Source organism: Prenolepis imparis, unplaced genomic scaffold (genome assembly GCF_030444845.1).
Source record: "Prenolepis imparis isolate NDT839.2.m4 unplaced genomic scaffold, iyPreImpa1.0 SCAF_1, whole genome shotgun sequence".
NCBI lineage: Eukaryota > Metazoa > Arthropoda > Insecta > Hymenoptera > Formicidae > Prenolepis > Prenolepis imparis.
The window spans coordinates 6,593,362-6,620,616 of NW_028141159.1; the positions used below are offsets into that span (position 1 = coordinate 6,593,362).

At 38.9% G+C, this 27,255-nt stretch overlaps 2 protein-coding genes across 2 annotated transcripts in view; one reads left to right on the forward strand and one right to left on the reverse strand.

Annotated features, from left to right (window-relative positions):
• LOC145944101 (uncharacterized) overlaps positions 1 to 27,255 on the forward strand; it is a 327,150-nt gene that overhangs the window by 225,932 nt on the left and 73,963 nt on the right. Inside the window, exon 11 of the mRNA XM_083052145.1 lies at positions 17,833 to 17,893. Within this exon, the coding sequence (XP_082908271.1) occupies positions 17,833 to 17,893 (61 nt within the window). The remainder of the gene's footprint in view (positions 1 to 17,832; positions 17,894 to 27,255) is intronic.
• Sol1 (CUB domain-containing protein Sol1) overlaps positions 1 to 27,255 on the reverse strand; it is a 281,663-nt gene that overhangs the window by 21,166 nt on the left and 233,242 nt on the right. Inside the window, exons 9-10 of the mRNA XM_083052020.1 lie at positions 8,795 to 8,981; positions 3,923 to 4,113 (exon numbers count right to left, since the gene is read on the reverse strand). Coding sequence (XP_082908146.1) covers positions 3,923 to 4,113; positions 8,795 to 8,981 — 378 coding nt within the window. The remainder of the gene's footprint in view (positions 1 to 3,922; positions 4,114 to 8,794; positions 8,982 to 27,255) is intronic.

The following is a 27,255-nucleotide window of genomic DNA, read 5'->3' on the forward strand; positions in this document are numbered from 1 at the left end:
ATCGGCAAAGTTTAAAATCATTACGCTCATCGTGTACTAATCTGAGTATCCGTACGCGATTCCACGCAACATTATATATATAACATTAATATATATGTGCTTACACGCACGTATATATATAAAAGTGATCAAAGCGAGTGGAGGATGCAAGAGATAAAAAGAGAGAAAGAGAGAGAGATGGAAAGAGGGACCGTAAGTTCGCGCTCATTTCTCTCTCTCTTTTTTTCCAGTATACGTGGCGTATCCGTAAAATTGATAAAGTTTCGCAAGAACTTTTATAATACCCGGTAGAAGAATGTCAAAGTATATACGAGCTGGCAATTTATGTTACTCCAGAACACGACGCGCTGCATACCGAAGTCGGGCGGGATGGGCGGGAGCCAGGACCGTCCCGAGCTAGCGTGTACCTATATATGTATGCACGCAAGGGCTGCTTATCACACTTCTGCGTGGGGTATAACTGTCGTTAAAATCGTCCGGTGATCTACATTACAAAAGATTCGCCGGCGTCTCGCAGTTCGGTACAGCGGCGGCGCTTCGGCTTCGCCGAGGCTTCCCTTCGTCGTTTCCTTCCTTCCTTCCTGGCCCTTGCCTCGCCCAACTTTGCAATTGTAATCAACGATAACGATTCCGGCACCTCGTTTTACTATTCGCGCGGAATAACTCTCTCGAAATGCAAAACGTTCTCTGTTCCAAGGTGGTATTTAAAGGACGGTCGCGTCTCGTGTGAATCCGTCTTTTTTTTATAGCCCTTTTATTTCTCATACAAGGTAGTTTGGAGGACGTTACGACGTGTTTGGGAGATCTCGATTGTATCATAATTTAGTGACATTGTGAAAGCTGGGATCTAAAAAATGTTATTATATATAATGTGGAATTTTGACGCTTTGATGATGTAAATTAATTAACAAAATTTTGGTACAATGCTGCGAAAAAATAGAAAAAGTCATAATATTTTGTACAAAAATTGTGATAATTTTAGCACATAAATAAACTGAACTTTATATGCGAAAATTTTATGTAGCTCTAGCTGTACTTTATATGAAATTTTATTTTATTTCAAGAGTTATATATATATTTTTAAAAAAATACAAATTTGATATTACGTAAAATGCTTGAATTTCTCTCATAAAAATCCAAATCTCCTTCAATAATAGCTTTTTTAATTCTCTTTGAACAGTTTATAGACATTTACTTTTAAATTATATTTTTATACATAAAATGATAGAGATTGTACCTGTTTACATTTTTTATATGAGCATACATACGTATATATAGATACATAATAAAATAAATAACTAGAATTATTATTTTTATGTTAATAGTCGAGATATTTTTAAAGTTTTTCCTTAAGATTTTAAACGCTTACGTATTGTGAGAACCACGCAATCCCATTTTCTGATATCCTAGTGTTTAGTGGGTTTCATTGAAACAAAGGGTTTAAATCCGCTTTATATAAAGAGTTACGTGGTTAATCGAAGTTCGGCGAGACGCCATAATTCTCACTGTATATGACTCGACAACAATGCAATGTACGACGCGCCCGTATCAACTTTGTCGAGTTTGTCGGAAATATTGCGTCGCAACTAAGCGTCGAAGTTCGGAAGCAGAATACGTCGGGTTACATTAAAGCGTTACCGCTAATACAGCGGTAAGTTTCAAACCGTTTGATGCCAGCGCGGTAGATACGTACATATGTACAAACGCGTCGAGACAAACACCGGAAGTGCACGAATGTCGAGACGCGACTACGACGATGTTGTTTTACAAAAGCGGTATGCGCATCCTTCTTCCATCGTTACGATGAATTCGTCAATCCGTCACCGTCTCGCTCGACAAGTCGAGTCGACAACGTTTTTCTCTTCGCCAGCTACTTTTGCAAAGAATACGTCGCCCCTCTAACTCGTCTACGTCGACGATATTTGGCCCGTTCGACCGAATTCCGAAACTTCCGGTCGATGTCCTTTTTCCTCACTCGCGAAACTAAACGACTGCGAGCATCGACGTAGCGATAAGTCTTCGCGGGAAAACGTCGACGGTTTGACGCGAAGTGTCGTCCACGGCGTCGACGAGGCAGATACGGAGATCGATGGTCCAAGTCACCCTTCGAAATGGATTCTCGTGTTATCACGACGCGAAACTAACTCGCGACAATTCTGTGTCGAGAGAGGGAAAGAGATGAACGCGCTTTTTAGATTCAGGGAAAGAGAAAGAGAGAGAGAGAAAGTCTAATTTAGTCCGCGGAAGGACAGGACTAATTGCAAGAAGGGCGGGTTGCACAGTTAGCGTTCATAAATTTTGCCTGTTTGTCGTTACGGCGATTATCCCGACCGTTATTACAATGATTTGTGTATGTGTGTTGCATCGCACGACTTCTTCCGAACAATGTCATAATTATTAGGGACTAATTTAGAGAGAGGCAGATATCGCACGGGGAGCAAATGTATCGCGCGACTCTCCGGTTGACACGCACATGTCAGTCCGGAATGGCAGTCCGTCGTTTCCTCCCAAAGGAAATGTCCTAGTCAGCCCGTAGAATGTTATTCCCGAGGGGGATCGGCGAGTCCTTTCTAAGACGCGTCATATCGATTCGTCGCCGAGAACGTCGTTGTGCTTGTGACAGATCGGGAGTGAGAGACTCGCGTCTGATTTTCTGCAGAAGGGGAAGGAAGGGGCAGGAAAGGGCGTCGACTGCGAATCTCTTCCTGGTGTCCGTTCCAGTTCGATTGGCGAATGCCTACTTCGATTTGCGATCCCGTCTCTCTCGAGGACTCTTCCAAGTCCTACTTATGTGGGCCTCCCTTCCGTCGAAGGGAGTACCCGCATCTCTTAGCGCACGATAATTCAGCCGCAAAGTTTCCGCGACGGGATGGAGGATACGTTTCCCGCTCGTAAAAATTAAGCTCAAACTTGCCCGTTAACATTCATAATACCGCGGAGCCGCTGAGAGAGCGGCGACTTTGCCGGAAACTTCGCCGCCCCGTATCTCTTTCCGCCGTTTCGAAATAGGTCGGATCCATTTTGCCGCGTTTCAATTATGCGATAGCGCGCGCGAACTTTCGACCGATGGTCGGGCAGAGTAAGAGAGAGGAAGAGAGCCGAGCGGGAGGAAGGGCGATAAAATACCCCGGCATAATCGAGCGATATTCATCCCTTAACTGATGGTACGGCGAAGTTGTCTCTCCCACCCCTCAACTGCACGCTAGCCTGATATTTGAGACAGATTGTTTGCGTGGCTGCCGGATTCCTCTCTCTCTCTCTCTCCGCTTCGGAAAACTTTGGCTCGCATAGAGATACACTCTCTTGACTTTCCGCGTTACGGGATCCAAGCCGAATACACTTCGCGATCCATTTGTTCCGCTACCGGTGGCTGTTCCCGCCCGTGCGCGTTACAATCCGCGCTCTTCACCTGCTGGTGATAAACGGCGGAACGTGGGGAGACGCATTGCTATCGCGATAGAATATTCGGCGGAAATTGAAATTTTGACGGGACATAGGTACCCATAGGAGAGAAAGCCCGGGAATAAGGGGGATTCTCCCCCTTTCCACCCCTTCGTGCTCGCGAGCGAATATATAAGATCGTACGTCACCGGGGGTCCCGATTCTCGCGCCGCGAGAACACGTTTCACGTCGATAAGTTATTCTCAATGATGCTCGTCGTCCATCTGTGGACCGGAACATTCTTGATCGATTTTCACGGTAGGACAATACTACGTATAAATCTAAACTCCGCTCGCTCGCACAGAGAGAAATCTGTGTGCGCGCCTCGGGGAGGATTCGATTTGAATTTTACAGCAGGGAAATAGTACACAAAAGCTTTTCTTCTTTTTGCCTTTATCCTTCCGTGCTTCTATCGTATTCGTATGTCACGAATGCGACCTTATTATTAAAGACGATATGTATATATGTGTCGCGCACTTACTTTCCATGAAGGAGTACGTCGCTTTAAAGCCTTTTGAATGGCGGGACGACGTTACCCCCTGAAATTCCAACGAGAGCCGCGGGCCGTTACTCATGATAGGTCGCGGCGGTGTTTCTCCGCAAAATGAGTCTATCTTTTCCTTCTTCCCGTCTATGTACACGAATGCCACCAGCGAGTCGAGCCCCTCGCAGCTGTAACAGAGAAAAGGAATATATTTATAGAAGAGATATCCTATACACATATATACATTTATTTCGTAATACATGTATTATATTTGTTCGTGTATATATATATATTAAAAATTAGTTATTTAATTCATTTGGAACGCGCGCCTCGTATACATTTGCGGCTGTGCGCAATAACCAAAATTTGATACCTCCGAGCGCGATAATTATTGCGGAAAACCAACAATTTCCATATAATTTCAATAATTGCAAATAAAATAGCTCTCATTTCTCTCGCGCAATTATTTTATAATGTAATATTATTAAATGGTATGGAAGAATGAAAAAGATATATAACACGTATACAGAGCAAAATTTGATTTAAAAGGAATATTATCTGCGTAATATACATATGCACAGCTTTTCATCATTATTGCACACTTTGTTAAAACGACAATTTCAATCGCGATTTTATTCGATGTTTATCATTTATCGTTAGAAGAATTGTTATAGACACATCAATCGACCCGGTTATGTTAAAAGAACCGTCTTTCAAAACGACGAAAGCCCCGTCACGCGTTACAAAACGCATACTCGATAGGAAAAACTTTTCATTTCCTCGACAAAAGACGCTCCACCTTCATCCCCCTGGGGGGGGGGGGGCGGTATTTCCATTCGCTTCTGATTTCACGTCCTGTTAGAACACAAGGAGCAGGAATCAAGATGTATTTGTCCCGGTACGCCGCGCCGGGACACGATGTGTACGGCAACACGTTGTGCAACGCGTTGTCCAATTTTATATTCCGGCGCTTACGACGCCGCCGGCGAACTTTGAACGATAACTCGACACTGAGTTGACACTGTCGCGTAGTCTGGACTCTTCTTCGCTTCGGGAACTCTCGTGACATACTCTCTCTCACCTCTCTCGCCGTTGTCGCGGCGAAATTATCCGTTGCAATCTGTTTGTTTCCGATTAACTGCAATTAAATTTAATCGCGTTTGTTTGTTGCCGATTGCATGTTTTAACGTTTATCGCGAATTCTTATACCGGATCTGATATATATATTCAATATTATGTAATTATGTCACTTATATATAGTAATTGTAGTTTCGTTGATGGCATATAACGTGGAAGATAAGGAAACTTGGCCAAATGCCATCGGCTTCTAGATTGCATTCTCTACCCTATCTAATTGATTATAATCTAGAGTACATTCTACCTCTCTCATAATACTTCATTGATATCGAATAATGTGCTGTTGTCAGATATATATCATACGTGAGAAAATATGTCAAAAAAACAATTGAAATTAAATATAATTTATAATTTATTTTAATACTTGGGGATATTAATAAAAATTTTCCAAGAAATTGAGAAATATTTATTTTTAATGACATTTTTAATGACATACTCAAAAATAAATGTTTTCTTGAATGGTACTTAAACTATATGACCTTTTTAAATTTTGGTATATTTAAGTAAATCTATTTTCTACCAAAGAACAAAAGTGCAGATCGATCAAATTCGTTTGTGTGTGAGATCGTCGGACCAATAATTTGGATGTCTGAATCGATTACGCTGGAATTTGCGCGCTGCATTTATCGGCAAATATGTCGCAAAGTGCTACTTTGCCGAAAGATTTTCGAGGAGTAGCGAATATCGCATTTGCTGCGAAACTGCAATGTAAATAAACGTGTGTATGCAACTGCAATGTAAATAACTAGTACTTTAGCTTTTTCTGCATATGTATGTGTAAAACATATTTAACTTTATTTCGAAATATAATATTTTAAAATGCAGATAACAGCATTAAATTTTGAATCGTTAATAATATATCCGCCTCTTCTTGCTTGTCTCAAGTTAACTTCAGCGCAACAGAAAAATTCGACTAGCTACAGTAATAATACGATGTAATGTTGCAAAGTATACACGCAGAAAATGCGTTTTTAAACATTAGAGGAAACTTTAAAAAAGAAAATACACTTTCTACGTGGTTTTAAATCGAGCATACATTTGCAGAACCATTTTACGTATTTTGTTAAACATGAAAAAGAAGCAAACGTGTTTATCTTTTCCTTTTCGCAAAATGTTACGGCATATAAGCTTGAAAGGAAGACAATCACGTATAAAACTCATCCTCGTATAAAAATGAAACCTCGTTTCCATTACCGTACATTTAGCGGCGTTTGAGAGCGTCCCTATTATACCCTCCCTCTATTTGAAGCTCAACGTGCCGCGGCAGTTTACAGTATTATAATTACAAGCGATTGTCTCGCGGGCACGATTCACAATGGATGGCTTTAAATCGGCCAATTCACGATTACGGCAAGACGCGGCTCGAGCTAGCGGAACACGCGTAATAAAGAATATTATTCGCCCCCTTCCGCGCAAGGCCTATAATATTATATGTGTGTGAACATCATTGCGCGGCAACGATTTCGTACATGAGCAAATTTGTGCGACTGCATGAATGCACCGCGGCCGCTCGGAGGAAAATTTCGGACCAATCCATTCGGATGATTGCAAGGAAACTGGGCAGAGGAATATTAGATGTCGACGAGGAGTTCTCCAGCGTTCTATTCACGGGGAAACCCCTCCAGCATTTCAATGCGCCCGAATGGCTTTCCTGCGCGCATTACAAACAGATATATTATGAAGCGTCTGCCTATTATAAACAGACGCGAGAGACAAGACGATGCTTATGTTATTTTGATGGGATATATCTTGCTCTTAAGAGAAAGGATACATTGAATGCGAACTCGTATTACAATTCTCATGTTAGTTTCAATACTAACAATAAGTTAATATATTCAAATAAGCTTTTTTTGCTTTTTTTTTTTTCATTTTGTTTGAATTTTGCTTTTTGCAGACAAGAGTGAATTTTTTTCTTTTAATTATGGTTTAAAAGTTACACAACTTTTTTGCTAACTTTGATAAAATGACAATTTCTTAATTGAATGATCTCTAATTGAATGATCAAATTGTAATTTATTTATTTTTGAATAGATTTTTAAAATAAGTCAAAAAATAAGTCATTGGGTAAAGTTGATATATAAATTAGAAAATAGAAAGGCTATTCGAGCCATACGCGGATGTCGGTGCGTCGATTCCAACGAAAATTAATTTTTCGTTGAAATTAACTAATTAAAGTTGATATACTTTAGATATAAGATATATTTTTCGAGTATATTTACTTTTTTCCACCGTGAAAAGCTGTCAAAGAAATTGTTTAAATAAAATTGTATATTTTTGAGTGTGCATGAAATTGCGGTCTACATTCGAGCGAATAGCCATAGCCATTTAATGCTAATCAAAGTTAGATAGAAAAAAAAACAAATTTGAAAAAATGTGCTTTAAACATATTGCACTAATAAAATATATGTTTATATCGAAATTTTTGAAACTATTTATTTGTTATTTGTTATATACGCGTAATAATTAACAATGCATTTTTTATTATCTTCCGCTACACAGCAATGAAAAATTTATGCACGTATATAATTAATTTATTCCATAATTAGATAATTTCCATTGATAAAGACGCGAGTGAAGAACTTTTTATTTAAAGCTCTATCGTTTTATATGTCATTAATGTAGCGCGGAGAGGAAAAGATTGCTATTATTCGCGCATATATCCTATCGATGATAGTTCACGGAATTTATTCGATCGTAATTATCATCTTAAAGACAAGTGAGCTCTCGATTATCGCCGAATGCACGACAGACAATCGTGAAACGTCGGTTAAGTACCACTTAAACGTTAGTTCAACGGTACGCCGAAACCTTAATTAAATGGTGTTCAAGATCAGCCACCTGGAAAATGAATGAGGGGATAAGTGATCGCGGTCGGTACAATTCTCGGGGAAACCATTGTATCAGAGACAGTTTCCCCGGGATTCTCCATGGCTGATCTACCTTTTCGGCTATGGCGACAGTTCGTCTATTCAATTTCTACGTTCAAAATGTTCTCCACTTCGAAATTATGTCAAGGTACTCTCGAGAGATTAATCAGATTTTGAAGAGATCCGATCTTTTTTCTTGCACGGTTTGAATTTGAATAAATCTTCTGTCGTCGATGAAACGATCTATGAATTTCGACGAATGAATGTCGATTTGGAAGGAGGAGAAACGCGAGAGAGATGCGGCGATATGTCATTAAAAAAATTCCCAAAGCGACGATTTTATTAATCGTTAAAATTGAGACTGGGGTTTCTCCGTACTTTACGTAGCATCCGTTTTCGATATCGAATTATAAGATGAAGTACGGGTACACGACGTTTCGTGAAATTTTGAGATCGCACTTATCGTAATCCCCGACTCGGCGCACTTCGAAGATAAAGGCAGATGACATCCGTTACGCGCACAAATACATAATGTACCGCGCCTTTTGTGTCATAAGAATGGACTAACATAAGGGTACTAGACACGATGATATGTATCGCGAGAGTGCGCCGTTACTAAACGCAACGACGTTGAATGCACCCTCGTAAAAACATGTCATCGTACTTTTGTAAATCGTGACACAATATGAATCGATCGCACGACCCCGTGTCTTTCGCGAGAAACGGAGACAGAATTTTATTCGTTCGTTTATTCACGGATTCACGACACCTAGCTACGTCAAAATTATCCGTTTCTATATACAATGTATGTGCTCGCGTCTGCGCTTATATGTACAATTAGTTGAAAAATATATAATGAACTTACTCATTTGGATCGTTCGGCGAGTGAAACAGATTCAGATCCTGGAATATCACTTGCACCCGTTCCTTTCCTCTTCCTTGGAAGTCGTATGTACAGTGCGTCCTGGGCGGATACGGGTTCGGATATCCAGGCGACATGACTATCCCCGTTTTCGTCGAATCGCTGTTGTAAACCATGTCGCACAGCGATGCTGTAACAAAGAAAAGCGCGGTGACTTAACGAGCGGCAACAGTCGACGAATAAAAAAAAAACGAATGTAACGAAAGTAATTAATTGACGCGCGGCGTCGGCGCGCCAAAGGGAGGGAAAGAAGGGGCTAATTAAATTACACGACAGCTTTCTTTCGTCGCGGCGCTCGTTCTTCCCCCCCCTTTTTTTTCTGTGTCGAAAGATACGTTGGACGAATTAAATTATGAATATTCCGCGTTTTAATTACAAGTGCCTTGCACATCGGTGGTTCGCTACAATGTACAAACGAGCTCCGGCTGTGTTGCGTGAAAATCGCGCAAAGGCTGCAAAAACACGATAATAATTATGTGGTACATACTTATTACAGTTATATATTAGTGGAAATGAAATATATCCTCTTTCTCTCAAATCAGGATGTATGAAACATATTTTTAAATTTCGCTCTTAAAGGTGTGGAAGATACAATAACAAACACAAAGAGAAACATTTCGCTTGTTAGAGATGGCGAATAAATTTCGGAACCGGTTTTCTATTATGGCGTGCATAAAAATAAATTAAAATTAGTACAACTAATACACACACACACACACACACACATATGCATATATAGCCTTTTCGTCGCACTTCTTTTTACAGATCATCGTCCTTATGAATCCGCGTAGCTTTAAGATTAAACGAGTCTCGCGAGGAGAGCGCTCGAGGTACGAAATTATTTAATGTGATAAATATATCTTAACCCCGCGCGTATAACGGCACCGCGATTGTGCCGCGTATTCGTTTCTCGAGAGTCTCTACGCTTTAATCTTCCCGACAGTTATTAATCTTTCCGTAATTTAACGCCAGAATCGCTGAGGTACGCTTCGCAAGATGAATCTTCTGAAGAAACGCCGTCATTAGGCAACCCTTGGCGTTTTACGAATGTGCGTACTTGTATATCTCCTTGTGAATATATTTTAGCGATTCCTATGAGAGAGCTCTCTTCTCTCTTCCTCCCAATTAAACACAGTGCAGTGTATTTATCCCTGTGTATAAACAGTTCCGCAATACAGTAAAATTCGAGCCGACTCCTTTAAAAAGAAATTAAAATTATATATATATATGCGAAATTATATAATTATGTATATATGTATGCCTGCCTATGTCCGATAAATCGCAGAGCGCGATAATAATCAGGATTTATCTTCCTAAATAAATGAAACGGATCATCGCGTATCGACAATGTTAATTTATCGTTGACTTGGTCCAGGTTGACTGGCCGGTAATTAATATTGCTATACGATGCGTGTAATCGGGAGGCTCGAAAACCCAGTTTAGGGATGCGATAATGTGTGCATCGTTGAATACGAAGCTGTCTCTTTCTCTCTCTCTCTCATAATTTATCGTTTGCCCATGTAACATGCGGTCCGAGACGCGTTCGCATGCTGCGAAACGCGAAGAAAATCGATAAAACTGTCATTTGGCCGCAGTCATCGTTGCTGCAATCTCACCGGTTTCAAAGCCGCCGCCGACAATGGCTTTTATCAAGTTTGGAAAAAGTAACGCAATATCTCGGCCTGCCAGCTACCTTAACGACCTTCGCGTGCAACGTGGACTCTCCCTTTCTCTCTCTCTCTCTCTCTCTCACATATATTTACGCGTACACACTCATCATATATAAGAAATATATATATAAAAATTCTTACATATTATATATTTGGTTCCTCTCTGTGAACTGTGAGAAGAAAAGTATATTTGTATCAGTTCCGGTGCGGCGCTTTTAATGGTTGCGCTCGAGAGGGAAAGGCGGCATTGATACAACGAGAAAACCTGGATGAACTGAAAACTGGAAAGGCGCAAGGTATCAATGCGTCGTCGTCGTCGTCGTCGTCGTCAGTCATGAATGTTGTATGAGTGTTTGTATCAGAAGCGTACTTATCTCGAACTCTGCGTCGCTACGAGAATATTGGAAATATCGTTCTCGTGCGCTGTGCTCAAGTTCGTCCCGTTTGATCCGTTCTCTCTCTTTCTCCCCTCTTAGAGAGTCGTTTTTAGCTCCATTTCCGCCCCGAGACTACAGTATGCCTATAGTAATATGCTCGGCGTATGTTAAGGAAATACGTATCGGCAGGAATGTTTGAAGAGAAACGCGGAACATTTCCTTGAAAATAGTCAGTGTCAAAAATTTCACACATATATTTCATCCATTCCTATATATTATATTCTTAGACGAAAGCGATATACATATATTTAATCTTAGATAGAGAAATTGCGTCCGCCCATTAATTTCCTCTGTCGTGTTTCTTGGTCGTTCCGTCAATGCATAATTTTCACTCCAACGGCATATTATTGGAAATGTCGGGACTGGAAATGCGCATTATGCTGTGCCATAATGGCCGCCCTTAAAGCTTTCTTATTGTTGAGTATTGCGTTGCGTCGTATATACTCTCGCGGGGAAAACTTAGGAAAATGCGCGCGCCACAAAAAAGAAGGCAGCAAGCAGACGTTATACGATTTTGCGGGCATTTAATGTCGTGAAAATAGTAGTACGCGACGGCTTTGCACACGAAGGGCCGAGCTGTGTTGACCACGTGCATTTAACGATATTCGATTAAAAATGCATTAATTCCTATGAAAAGTCGGCGTTACGTGGGTTAATTATATGCGTAATTCGCGCAATTTTCTTTCCACTAATTAATCTATGGATAATATCATTAGCTCGAAGGATTCAAAAATTGATTCATCCAGCATCTGCATAATGCTTATCGCAATTTTTATTTGAACGTTATTGATGTAATCATTGTCTTTTGAATATCATTTATAAAGGGAATCAAATGACATTGAACAAAAAAAAAGAGAGAGGAAGAAGAAGAGCGACAGAGAGAGATGCGGCAAGCGTTTTAATTTGCATTCATGAGAGTCGTCCTCTCTCAAAATTCTTAGAGTCACCAAGTACGTCTTCCGTTTGGGAAACGAATTCACTTACGGCGATCAATTTCTCTATACTCGCAAGAATATTGCTCGCTGTCAGACGCGGCGCGTTCCGGCGAGATTGGCAATCGACAGTTTTTAGAATAGCGCGATCGTTGCTTATATAAACCGCCATATATTATGCATATATTATGTGAATCGATATCCGGGGGGAGAGAGAGGGGGAGGGGAATGTTATCGTTCGCATTTCCGTCTCGTACTCGCGACTTTCGTTCGAGTTTGTAACGTGTGTAGCACGAACACGGTCTAGCAACCGTTCCGCGCGCTAATAATGCATGGAAACGTTAATGTCCGACAGCGATTAACGCTCTAAATACGAAGCGGCGCAATTTCACGTTGTCGCTTTACAGCCGCGAAAAAAGAAGTTTTAGAACCGCTTCCTCTACGATGACGATTTCACCGTGTTGTTTTAGAAACTTCAACGTCGCGTCGAGTAATTGCGCAACACACACATATACATACATGTAGGCATATATACGTACGTGCACGTGATATGCGCGTTGCATGGCGTTGTCGGAATAGTTTTAAGCTCGTTTCACTGGCGCTACTGCGAGATATATCCTTGTATATAGCCAAGTGGTCACGACGGGCGAAAAGCCTTCACGGTGGTCCACTCTTCTCCCTTTTCCTCTCCCTTTTCTCTTCCTTTTTCCCCTCTTCCATCCCCCCCGTTCTCCACGTAACGTAACGTAAAACCTCCCAGAGTTGACAATCCCGCCGTCTTACCACAATCGCGGATTTCCTAATTAAACAGCACATTTAGCCGGGAACAACCGAGTCAGCAGCCGCCACCGTCGGCCCCACGGCGGGTATTAATAATTTACGAACTTTGTTGAAATTAATTTGAACGCCATTTGCGAGCCGCGTCTTGGCGGTAAGTCCTGTCCCAACTCCGCAGATTTAAGCAACTCTCCCCGGTACCCCTTTCTCCATCCACTTCTCACTCAGCAGAATCCGTACCGCGAGAAGGATAGAGGGCGGGAGGGGGCGAGAGGGGGATATATCCGCCACGGGTTTCCGGTTCCGCTCCAATGATGAACGTTCATATTTTCTTGCGCATTTTGGCGTAACTGCACGAATATATATATACGAACACATCCAATGCGCGCCCAGCAGCAGAAGCAGTAACAGCAGCAGTAACTGCAGCAGTCGCTTCGGCAAAAAGTTCGTCGCCCCGGCCACGGAATTTAATTTCAGACTTTAAATCAGACTTCTTAGACACCCGACTCTCCGATCATTCCGAGACGATGATCGGCGCGATGAAAAATTACCCTCCGCGTTATTTACGCGCGTATCGATTATGCCTCGAGCTCTTAAATTATAAACGAGCGGACACATTACACGAGAAATATAAAATTATCGGAAACTAGTGAGAAAATTGTGTTTTGCGTTTTCCATTGCATAGGAATTTGCCGAATCATCTACCTTAAATTAAATCAATGAAAATGTCATTGATTAAAACAGTGACAAGATCAGTGAATCTTTCACTGATTATAGCAGTAATTTTTTTTCACTGAAAAATTCATAATATAATATATATTACATATTTGCAAAATATATATAATCTTTTTAAAGACTTTTTATTTGTTTTGAATTACTGTTTTTGGGAGAGAATCACATCCATACATATCTGGAATAAAACACGTATAACTATTCAAATTCAGAGTTATATGCAAATTATCTTTCTTTGCTTTTAACAATAAGATATAATAAACCCATAAAAAATGAGCAAAACCCTCTTTGTAAAAAATTCTGATATTTCTTTAACAAACTAGAACAACACAAGCGCGCGACATTCTGCGGTTTTATGTTAAAAAAAATAATATTTTTTAAAAATTAATATAAAGTTTATTTAAACTCGATTAATATTTTTTTCACAGAAATTAGCTGATTAAGTGTTAATTTGCTAATTAAATTTTAAAATAATAATATGTTACAAAATTAAAATAGTAATATGTTGTAAATAATATATTATAATACCTTATTTTTTATTATAATATTTTTTGACAAAAATCAGCTGATAACTGTCAAAAATATTAATCGAGTTTAAAGTATTATAACATATTATTTAAAACATATTATTATTTTAATTTTTATAGCATATTATTATTTAGAAAATTAATTAACAAATTAACGCTTTAATCAGCTGATTTCTGTAAAAAAAATATTAATAAAGCGAAAATTTGCTAATTAAATATTCTAGGTTACATATTTATTCCCTTTCTAAAAAGGCATGTTATTGACATTGTTGTCGCTTTTCCGCGATGCTAATTAGCTGTCTCGATTCGCGTTCTGCGTTATATTCATATAGCAGTATAGCATATTAGCATATAAGCATATTCTTATAGCATCAAGCAGCTGTCATCGCGAGGATTAACAGTTTAACAGTTTGTCCAAAATAAAATAAAATAAAATAATATGTTGTAAAATAAAATATTATGTTTTAAATAATATGTTATAATACTTTTTAACCAGAATATGTATATATGTATATGAATATGTATATATATGTATATGTATATATGAATATGTATATATATTATATACATGTATATATAGTATATGCATTTATATTATATATACATTTATGTACACATTTATATATATACCTATATATACATTCACTAGCGGATCCTGATCTCGATAATGGGGAGGTTGCAAAATTATTTTATTTAATATTTTTAGTTTCATGATTAGCTTATAATTCCAGGATCAACGACGTCGATAGCTCTTTAATGCTTGTTTTTCTTTATTTATATTTTTTAAACAAATTCAGCAAAATTGTTTCTTTTAATTTGCAGGGGGGGGGTTAACCCCCCCCCCCCCCCAAGAATCTGCCAGTGTGTATATATATATATATATATATATATATTATATAGATATAACGAATTTTTCGCCTAATTATTTTCATGTAACGAAATGCACTTAACTCCTTGAATGCGTAATGAGTATAATTTACAATGTATCTTATACATACATATTGTGTATATTGTATATATTATATAGATATAAAGAATTTTGCCTAATTATTTTCATGCAACGAAATTATCTCATCATTTCGTCGTATGTCTGACTTAATCTACACTTAACTCCTTGAATGCGTAATGACTATAATTTCCAGTGTATCTTATATATATATATATATATATATATATATATATAATATATATAAAATATATATATAAAATATATATATATATATAAAAGTATAAGATACACTGGAAATTATACTCATTACGCATTCAAGGAGTTAAGTGTAGATTAAGTCAGACATAGGACGAAAGATGAGATAATTTCATGCACGAAAATAATTAGGCGAAATTCTTTATATCTATATATATATATATATATATATAAAAGTTTAAGATACGCTGTAAATTATATTTATTACGCATTCAAGGAGTTAAGTGTAGATTAAGTCAGACATAGGACAAAATGATGATATAATTTCGTTGCACGAAAATAATTAGGCGAAATTCTTTATATCTATATAATATATATAATATGTATGTATAAGATACACTGTAAATTATACTCATTACACATTCAAGGAATTAAGTATAGATTAAGTCAGACATAGGACGAAATGATGAGATAATTTTGTTGTACGAAAATAATTAGGCGAAATTCTTTGTATCTATATAATATATATTATATAGATATAATATATATTATATAGATATAATATCTATTATATATATATTATATAGATATAATATCTATTATATATATTATATAGATATAATATCTATTATATATATATTATATAGATATAATATCTATTATATATATATTATATAGATATAAAGAATTTCACCTAATTATTTTCGTGCAATGAAATTATCTAATCATTTCGTCCTATGTCTGACTTAATCTTTACTTAACTCCTTGAATGCGTAATGGGTATAATTTACAGTGTATCTTATACTTATATATATACACTAGCGGATCGATTGATAGCTCTTTAATGTTTGTTTTTCTTTATTTATATTTTTTAAACAAATTCAGCAAAACTGTTTCTTTTAATTTGCAAGGGGTGGTTTATCCCCCCCCCCCCCCCAGGATCCGCCAGTATACATTTATGTACACATTTATATATATATATATATATATATATATATATACACACATTTATGTACACACACACACATATATATATATTTATGTACACATTTATATATATATACATTTATGTACACATTTATATATATATACATTTATGTACACATTTATATATATATACATTTATGTACACATTTATATATATATATATATATATATATATACATTTATGAATATTTTGTATAATTATGTTGACCTATACTACTTACATTTACTACATTATTTTATATCACCATTTTGCATGTAACGTTTTAATTTATGATGTCAAAATTAATTATTATTGCTTATTATTTATTATTATATGTATTGATTGATAGTATTTTTATTAATTTATATCACTTTCATTGATCTACATTACTTTCATTGACCTATACTACTTACGTTTACTACATTATTTTATGTCACCATTTTGCATTTAACTTTTTAATTCATGATGTCCAAATTAATTAATATTGCTTATTATTTATTATTATATGTATTGATTGATAGTATTTTTATTAATTTATATCACTTTCATCGATCTACACTACTTTCATTGACCTATACTACTTTCATTGACCTATACTACTTACATTTACTACATTATTTTATGTCACCATTTTGCATTTAACTTTTTAATTCATGCTGTCCAAATTAATTAATATTACTTATTATTTATTATTATATGTATTGATTGATAGTATTTTTATTAATTTATATCACTTTCATTGATCTACACTACTTTCATTGACCTATACTACTTACATTTACTACATTATTTTATGTCACCATTTTGCATTTAACTTTTTAATTCATAATGTCCAAATTAATTAATATTGCTTATTATTTATTATTATATTTATTGATTGATAGTACTTTTATTAACTTATGTACACATTTATATATATATATATATACATTTATGTACTCATTTATATATATATACATTTATGTACATATTTATTTAATTAATATACACGATTAATATATCACGATTAATATTTTTGACAGTTATCAGCTGATTTCTGTCAAAAAATATTAATCACGGATAAAGTATTATAACATATTATACATTGAAAGATTTTTCTCTTAGAATTTACCCTGAAAATCATGGTAATTGTGGGACAATATGATGTGGAAAGAATTTTTTGAGAATTTCTCTGATTAATATTTATCACAATAAAAATAATAATATTCATCACAATAAAATATAAAACATGTTTTATTAATTTTACTAAACTGTATAGTTATATGTTGTAAATAATATGTTATAATACCTTATTCTCGATTAATATTTTTTCTTTCTAAAGTTATATCTTTTCGGACGAATCTCTTTCGAGTTTTAATTATTAATTATTAATATTAAGTCATATATGTATATAGTATCGCGCGCGCTATTAGAATGAAGTTGCCGATGTTTGTAGCTTCGGCCATTACCGAAACACCGCGAGTATCAGGCAGTTGGAGCTGCGTCCCGCTGTGATTAATTAGTAAGCATAATCGTTAGAAACGATTTCTAACCTTTGTATTGTAATATTTATCAATCGCATATCATAATTTCAACGTTAATATGTAGTCGTAATTGTTCGAAACGCATATTTCGCGAAAAATTCGATGCAAAATCTCTTGCCAACATAACCCAACTTCTGTTTTCGCGCGCGCGAATGTGTTACGATCCGTGGATATATCTATCGTTAATTCTAGCTTACATATTTATATTGTGTATGTTGTAATGCGAAATAATAAGATTATTCTAATATATGTATGTATTTTATTTGTTACAGGTAGCATTGCGATACACAGTGCGATTCACGCATCGTGTTGGGAGTGCCGTGTGAAGTATCGGTGAGTGAAAAATTGTTTATTTTATAATATTTCTATAGCGATAATGGGGGTATATATAATATGTTGAAAATATTAAAATAGTAACATATGTTTTAAATAATATGTTATAATATCTTATCCGCGATTAATATTTTTTGACAAAAATCAGCTCTGATAATTGTCAAAAATATTAATCGAATTTAAAATATTATAACATCCCTTTCTAAAAAAGGCACGTTAAGTCGATTCTTGCAAGTATTGGTGCATCTTTTCCGATGCTGATTAACTGTTTCGATTCGCATTGTGCGTTATATTCGTAGCATCGAGAAGCTGTCATCGCGAGGGTTAGTAGTTTAACAGTTTGTTCAAAATAAAATTAAATAAAATAATATGTTTTAAATAATATGTTATAGTATACTTTAAACTCGATTAATATTTTTGATAGTTTTCAGTTGATTTCTATCAAAAAATATTAATAAAGCGGTAATTTTCTAATTAAATTTTAAAATAATAATATGATAAAAAATAAAAATAGTAATATGTTGTAAATATATTGTTATAATGTATCTTATCCGCGATTAATATTTTTTGACAGAAATATATCAGCTGATAATTGTCAAAAATATTAATCGAATTTAAAGTATTAAAACATATTATTTAAAACACATTATTTTATTTAATTTTATTTTGTTTAAACTGTCAAACTGCTAACCCTCGCGATGACAGCCTCTTGATGCTAGGAATATAACGCACAACGCGAATCGAGACAGTTAAGCAACATCGCGGAAAAGAGGCAACAATACTTGCGAGAATCGACTTAACATGCCTTTTTCAAAAGGGAATATATTGCTGTGAATTTATCTATAATTTATTTATATATAATATTATCATATAAGACATATATAATTTAACATATTACTTGATTGCAACATAATCATTACAACTGATTCTTTCAATAAGATTTTATTGTTTTGTTATATGTATTTATAATGGAAACCACTGCTTATTAGTAATTAATAATGGTAATTATAGTAAAAACTCGATATGCTTATTTTATTAAAAAAATTATTATTGGATTCGCATTCGCGTCAGCCGCATTTACGGTGAAAATATACATACATCGGAGTTTGTAAATAGGTATATTTTATATAAACTCGAGTTATTTCGCTCAACCGGGAAAAAAATATCGCTAATTAATCTTTCATGTGGCAGTAGTTTTTGCGATATATCGAATATTATTAGAAGTAACAAAAGAGTCTCTCTTTTTTTTAAAGACTCGCTATTATCGCGCACCACCGGTGCCAGCGAGAGATTCTTTTTATAACGCTCTCGGTAGCGTAATACGTCGCGTATGTAAGATAATTCATTAATTACGAAGCTTTCCAGACAACGGCATCATTGTTGCATAAGCGTCACTAAGTGCTCTTTAACGCGTGCCCTTTTCTCTCTTCCTCGTTTTTTTGCGTCTCCTCTCCGAGAACGGCGCGCGAATAGCCGCTACGAATAGATGAAGATAAAAAAGATGTAGCCGGCGGCCTAGAAAAAGGTTATCACCTACTTTAACGGCTAGCGAGCAGCTCGTTTATCGTTTGCAGGCGCATTAAGTGACCTTTGAGATCTCGCAAGTTCAGCATACTTTATTATTCGGCAAAGGTCAATAGTTCACCATTACAATTTTATCTCGCGCGAACCATATGTTTGACGTATTGTATGTATATATATATATATATATATATATGTAGGTATATGTATACGCGAATTTGAACGTCGTCTCCTCTCGTTCCGCGTAAATTTCGAAGAAAAGATTTGATATATAACAAAAATGCAATTGTTTTTACTTCGACGTTGGCACGATAAATAAAAGCATTTCTTTTTTTTTGTAAATGCCGCAAAAATAATTGAAAAGCTCGACGCGGATTCCGCGGTACGCGGCACCATTTAATCGTTGAAAACGCGAATATGTTTCAATAGAACGTCCTTCAAAAAAATCTCTCGCGATGGTATTGGAAACTCTCGGGGAGGGGCGAAACTTTTTTCAATTTCTCTTACTGCCAAGACCGATAATCAAAAACCCTCGCGAGTCTCCGGCGCGTCACGAAAGTCGTCTAAACGAACGACAATGTCCAGCGCAAGAATGTCGTCGGCGCGGCTGGTCTCGGGGTGAGGTGACGGTATTCAATGTCATCGATAAGACACACGAAATGGCGAAAAGCTGCGCGGGTATGACGCACGCCGGAAACAGACCTCGGGTCTTTAGTCGGGAAATACACCGCGGATACATCGTGCAGTTTTGTCTCATAGAAGTCCGTACAACTCTCGTTCCGCCTGCTAAAGAAAACGACGAGGAAACGAGACACAGAGGGGGGCAGGGAGAGGCGGACAAACTTCCTCTGCCGAGAGAGGAGATAAGCTCGTCGAGAGGGAGAGCAAACGAGCAAGGAAATGAGAAAAGAAAGAAAAAGAGAGGGAACAGAGAGAAATAGAGAAAGAGAGTGCGGAAGCAAAGGTAAAGAGAGAGAGAGAGAGGCAAGAGGACGGAGGCGGAAGGCAACTTACTTAACGTTGCTACAAAATGGAACGGTAACTAATTCCGACTAGGTCGGCTGATTTATCGGCTTTTCGCATCGCGTCGTCGCACTTCGTGCGCCTCGCCGCTTCGTCCGATGACTGTGCCCGATTTGTCGCCTTTCCTCGTTTACATCTCTCTCTCTCTCTCTTGACTTTTCTCATCTCGGTGTCTCTTCCTCCTCTGCCGCCCGACGACGTTCGACGCGATTGTCTGTTGTGCTGTTTGCGTCTCGTAAATTATAATTACATTATTTCCCGCCTGTGCAAGTATAATCCAACGCTTTCCATCCCCTTCCCATCAGCCTCCCCTTCTATCCCGACGTCGGCCGTCGTCTTTTTTCGTCGCTACTGCGGGGCCGAATATTTTGATCGATATCACTTCCAACGTTCGATCGCCATTTCCATTAGCTGATGAGCTTCCTCTCTCGCGCGACCGGGAAAGAATAGAAAAAGTTCGCCGCGACGCGATAGAAGGGGGAGGAAGGTGAGGTGATAAACTCGTGTTTTACCGGGGGCGACCGGTGTCGGTGCGCGTTAAAGTCAATGAAATATTTAATCTGTGCGTTTCGCGATTACTTTCCGCATCGACGCGTCTCGCTCCTAGAGACTCCCTCTCGAAGGAGGAGACTCGGGCGAATCTCAACGACGCACGATAAATTTGCAAATGCTGCCTCTTTCTTTGGTAAAGCAACGACGACAGATTTAAACGACGCGATTTAAGTCTCGGTTTTCTGTCTCGCCGACGACGAATCGATATATCCGCAAAATTTTCCTTTCGGGACGTACGTTGACCTCGATATTACGATCCCCATAGGTGGAGCATCCATCATCTATCAATGCCAGCGTGCTCACGTCGGGGGTTGGTCCATCGAGATCTCAATTAGCGACGATAAAGCTCGCAGAGTATGAATGAACTCTGTCCGCATCAACGGGGCTGTGCGGCCGCAACTTGATAATCCCCGCAAACTCAGTTATAAACTTAATCCTTTCAACACTCCCGCGCGCTAAGTCGTTGCAAAATACTTGTTACACGATGCGCTCAATGCGGTCAAATGACGCGGAAACTCCGACTAAGCAGCATGTGTATACTACTGTATACGCGCTGGCATATAGCACCGGGACTGCGCAATCAGGAACGATTCTTTGGGGATGACGAGATTTAAACGAGGAAGAAAAGAGTCCTCGGAAGGGGATACCCTTTTAGCCGAGTTTCGCGTAGCGAGAGATATCTCGCGGCCTCGCACCAAAAGGAGATCGAACTAAACTAATTGCCGCGCGAAAAGAATTACCCTCATGAAAAAGTATATCACAAGAGAGAGGTGGAGGATATACATAAAATCTCTTTCCCTTTTCTCTCTCTTCTTCCTCTTCCGCCAACTCCAGCCAACTGGTGATTTATTTTAAAGAGCCGTAAAGGGGGGATTAAGAGCGCGAGAGTTCGAAAGACATAATCCTTGCAAAACACACATAATCCTTATATTTCCCGTTCGATCGATACATATGCAATAATCGCGAAACGCATAATATATCTCACGTTCTCCAATTAGACTTTCACGAGAGTATCTCGCGTAAAACGTGGCGATTTCCGAAACGCGCTTTCTCGCGTATCTTCGTCAGACATCCGTTAAGACCGCAAGCTAACGGGATTCAGACTCGGCGCGAAACGACGGCCATTCTTCACCGCGAGAAGGATACTACGTTTATTTTTTTTTTTTTCTTTTCCTTCACGTTCGTGTACGGACGGACTCGAGACGATCGGTAATCGTGACAGCCGATCGCTCTTCCGGAATTCAGCCGGAGGACAACCGAAGAGTTTCGTGCAAGGAGCTCTCTCTTTCACTCTTCCTACGTTCTTCTCGTTTTCTTTTCCTCTGTTTCTTCTCTTACTATCTCGGAGTCGAGGACGAAGCAGGTGGCAATGATTAACGCGTTTCCCAAGTGTCTACGTGGTGAAACGTGAAATTTCGCGGCTGCCCCGAGAATTCCGCGAATCCGCGGAATTCGCATGGTCAGGGGACGATCCCCCGGTCGTTCATCATGCGAACACTCGCGGAAGAGACCCGGGCCCGAGTCGAAGAAAACTGGCAATTAAGTGTCATTCGGTACGCAGGGGACGGGATGAGGATTCGTCGGACGTTTTCGGTATATGAGAGGGGGCTTACGAGACGCGGCACTTATATTAGCGCCGGATGTAACGGAACTGACAGAATCGCGTTTCTTGCCGTGACCCGGAAGTTTTATATCGCCCCGTTATAATAAAGCGACGGGTTCTCTCTCTCTCTCGCGAAATGTTCGTCGGTAGCGAATGAACGAAGAGGCGAGTCACGAAGCGCTTGAACGTTAAATATCTCGAGTAGTTAAATAAGCAAGTCCGGATTAACAAATGCTTCCTCTTTTTCATTCTTTCTTTCTCTCTTTGTGCGGAGCAAACCCAGGCAAATCTAAAGTGCTTTACACCGCGCGGAAGCAGCCCTCCGTCTACGTCCGAATTGCGGCTACGATCTTCTAGAAGCGTAAATAGATCCTTCCAGCGAACCCCGCGCGTACTCTTGCGGATCCTCGAAATCCTCGATTTTCGGGTAATGTCGCCTCGTTTCAGCGATATATTTCACGTTGATCACTGAAGTTCTTTCCCCTGTTGACTCGCAGCGAGCGCAGCTGCTCTCGCACAGCCGGCGACAATATATCACCCTCCCTTTCTCCCCCTCCCGCGAAGGTAAATACGATATCGTTCCGATTTTTCGAACGGCGGATAAAAATTCGTTGTTCACATTGCACGTTGTTTTTGATTGTGTAATATCCGGAATGCCGATAAACCGCTGGCAGCAAAAAGCTACAAAGCGCGCAACAACGGCGGCATCGTCAGTCGAGTCAATCAAAAAATGTTATTTAAAAAATTCCAAAATTCATCGAATTAACGAAGCCATGTTTCCTTTATGGCCTCTATTCTCCCATTTCCTCATTTCATCCTATTTTATCCATCGCGTGCGCCATCATGCACGCGTGTATTAAAAAATCGGTATACATATATAGAGTGTACATATAGAAGACGAGCGCTTTGTGACGTTATTCAATTTTTCACCAATGTCCATTTATCTAGTCGCGTTATTTACAACGCTCGCGCGAGTAAATGATATCTCGATGGTATTCTGCCGGAAAGATCATTTAAGCAGTACGCTTTCATGATATTATTAATGCGATTTTATTAATGCCGCCAAGTATGTCCATATTGCAAAACAACGTTTTTCATAAATTATCATTTTGCAAATTAAAGCAACATTTTCATAAATTATCACTTTGCAGTCCATGATTTGTGATTTTTCCTTCAAGTCAATAAACACACACGACACACACACACAAATATATGTAAATGCAACGGGCTTGGCTCGACGCGCTACTTTAGAGATCGGGGATTGTAAATATTCCCGTAAAATATCTACCAGCCATTTGTTTGCATATACGTCAAAAATGTAAATACATGCACATTTTTTAATGAGTTAATACATGTAATGGATAGCATTATTCGATTCCGATGACTGAATATTCAGTTATTATTATAAAAAAAAATCTCTCGCAACTTGCGATATAATCCGTTTAATCAAATTTAATTGGATTAAAAAGAGATGTGATAAAATTTGCGGAAGAGTGACGCGCGAATATATATTCGCGGAATTTACGACGTTCTTTGATCCCCAAAGCAACATGATAACGGTTTTTGCGCAAAATCCAATTTCCATTTCCAGATGCGACCGTCGATGAATATGGAAGTACGAACTTTCCTAATAGCGAGCGGACGCGGGAACACATACGCCTCCGTCTATGCGACGGATAATCGGAGATTCGTGTAAATCGGTCGGAAACAGGCGCGATTGCTTTCAAATACATTTTCGGCTTTGGTCGCGAGAGACGTAAACGTATTTCGCCGAGGGAGCTAGGAAAAGGATTAGACTTCTCATCAATTATTTTGAGTATATACATATTCATGGAAATTCACGTGCATTTTTCTTTCTCTCTCGTGAGAAAAATATGGTCCTTTATCGTACCACGAATGCTTAATCGTCGAAAATTTGCTTGTCCCTCTCCGGAATCATTGCCATTGTGTGTAACGCAATTTTACATTCGCGGCATTATTTGTAACTATATGTTTCGGCTTCGAATGGCCAAATGTTATTGTGCGTCATGCGCTCTTCCATTTTATATATAGTCGCTCATATAAAATCAAGTCCCGCGGGATAGCTAATGACGTCCTGTTTTTTCTCTCTCTCTCTCTCTCTCTCTCTCTCTCCCCCCCTTCCCTTTATAGAGAGTAATATCTGCGCATATAACGACCAACATTGTGAAAAAAATTCTAGTCCTTATATAAGTTGGTATTAATATTTATAATTATTAATAAAATTAGTATTTTTTAAAATATTTTACATAAAATCACACTACAACGATCAAATATAAATACTAATATAATTATTCGGTGTCTTTGTAGTGTGTAAATGTCATTGCAACATATGTATATCATCGTGTTCTTCCATCTCGCTTCCGACCACTTGGAAGCCGAGTCTTTGTGCGCACCTCATATCCCCGCGAGCGTTGGAAAACTTATGTAATAAAGTGTACACACAGCTTTCTTTCTTTCTCTCTCTCTCTCTCTCTCTCTCTCTCTCTCTCTCTCTCTCTCTCTCTCTCTCTCTCTCTCTCTCTCTCTTCTCCCTTCTTCGTATGACTTCCCCACATAAAATGCTTTATTTAAACGTAAGCTCGCGTTCGTGGAAATTTTTTCAAAACCACGGCAGGCGTGGATCGATGCCCTTTTGTAGAAGGCGCGACTCCAATTTCCTGTTCGTAATACCTTTCTTTCCGCTGCCTGATAAGTACTCTCCTTATAAATTAATCTGCGGATCGGCGACCTCTCGTCTCTGTCTCTCTCTCTTTCTCTCTACCCTAAAGTTCTGCGAGCATGATGCGAGCCTTGAGGAATTCCGCGAAATTTTCCACGACAGGCGACGTCGAACTTCCCCTCGAAACCCCTTCTGACGAGAGTGGTTTCCTTTCCATGTCGTCGTTGTGGAAAGAGAGCGAGAAAATGCGGCGCTCCCGAGTTCGCTTCGTTCCGCCTTGCGTGAGATTAACTCCCGATGTGTCCTTTGTAAATTCAGAGGGAAGAATTCGAGGCTCGCGCCCTCCCTCCCGCTCGTTTGCGCGCGTGTACGACGTACATTATATGTAATTCCCGCCGGGTTGCGAAAGAACAGAGGATGCGAGAGGGAGAGAGGAAAGATTTAGAGCGCATGTGTGATGATCGCGGCGAGAGACGGCTGCGTCTTCAAAGGGAGGAAAATCATATGTCGGGAATGGAGAAAAAGCGCCGCGACGTCGAGACGGAACGGCGATATCTGTCGGGCGATCTGTAATCTCGCGACGGCGAGTCTCACCCTGCTCTTTTATATTCTATTTTATCTGTCTTCGTTTGCACGGCCGCGCTAGATCCGGCGGTCGCTAGATTAGCCCGGCCAAACAGGACCGGGAAGGAAGGGAAAGCACGACGCTCTTTGCGTCGAGAGATTGTTTTCGTAAGAGAAAAAGAAAAAAAAAGAACATGAAAAATACAGGAAATCCAGTCGAGCACGCTGGAGTCGTAAGAGCCGCGATTTGTATATTCGATACAATCAAATGTCGCAATTCGACTCTATCATTTCGCACCCCACTATTACCCCCATGCCCGAGTCGTTACCGGTAGTTTTCGATGGATCGAAAGTAAGGCGGAAAATAGGAATTTGTTGAAACCTCGTTCAAAGGAGAGAAGAAAAATTAGATAGAAAATTAGTAGGGGGTGAGAGATAGAAAGCTGGCTCCCAAAGAAACGAAAGGTTGAATGAAAATTCTCGCCGGTATAAACGCACCGGTTTCGTTCGTATGCACAGTGGAGGAATTTTTGCGCCTCACTAAGCTCGCTCTTCGGATAAATTATTTTATTGCCGCGTACATTCTCCATCTCGTTATACTGTTTCCAAACGGAAGAATAGTAGACGGAAACAAGAATGTTGTATCGGTACTCAACTCTCCCAGAAACGCGGATCTTTCTTTTCTTTTTGGTACCGTAAGAGGAAGGTGAAAGAGCTAGGTCACGGAGAGAAGACAGAAAAGGGAGGAGAATTATAATAACGCAATGATCCCGCTTCTACGCGATTCCGAAGATACACCTCCGCGATTTCTCTTCCAAGAATCCGAAGATGCGGCCCTTCGCAGGATGACACGCGTATACGGGCTCGGACTTTATCCGAGATAGCGTGTTACGCTCTCTCTTGGAAGATAAGATTCTGTTGGAACAATGTCCGTCGGGAAATCCCCCAGCTCTGGAATTGTACCTTCTCTACGAACCTAGGATCTTCGCTCGCGAGCGCGCAAGATCGCCCGTTCCTGGATGTACTGTACTACCGGAGGAGAATGGAGGATATCCCGATATATCCGAATGGCTTTGTGACGGGTGGCACGCGCGCGCGAGGGGGACAACAAAACGCATTAACACTAATCTGTCCGTACGTCGGGCGCAGTCAATGGCGCGGCACGAGCCCCATTTGTCGCCGGCGACGTTTCGTGACGTTATGTGCCGTGGTAAACGGCGGCGAGAACGCGACCGTCTGTACGCGGTGATACGTACAGATGTATAGCTTACGGGTAAGATAGGTCAGGGACATTGTAAAAATAATAATTCAACTAATAGCGCGATTTAGTGATTCGCAAACCGAAATTGAATCTTAATTTTTTGCATATATAAAAGAGCGAAAATTGAAAGAAGTAAATGTTTAGAAAGAAATTTGTCG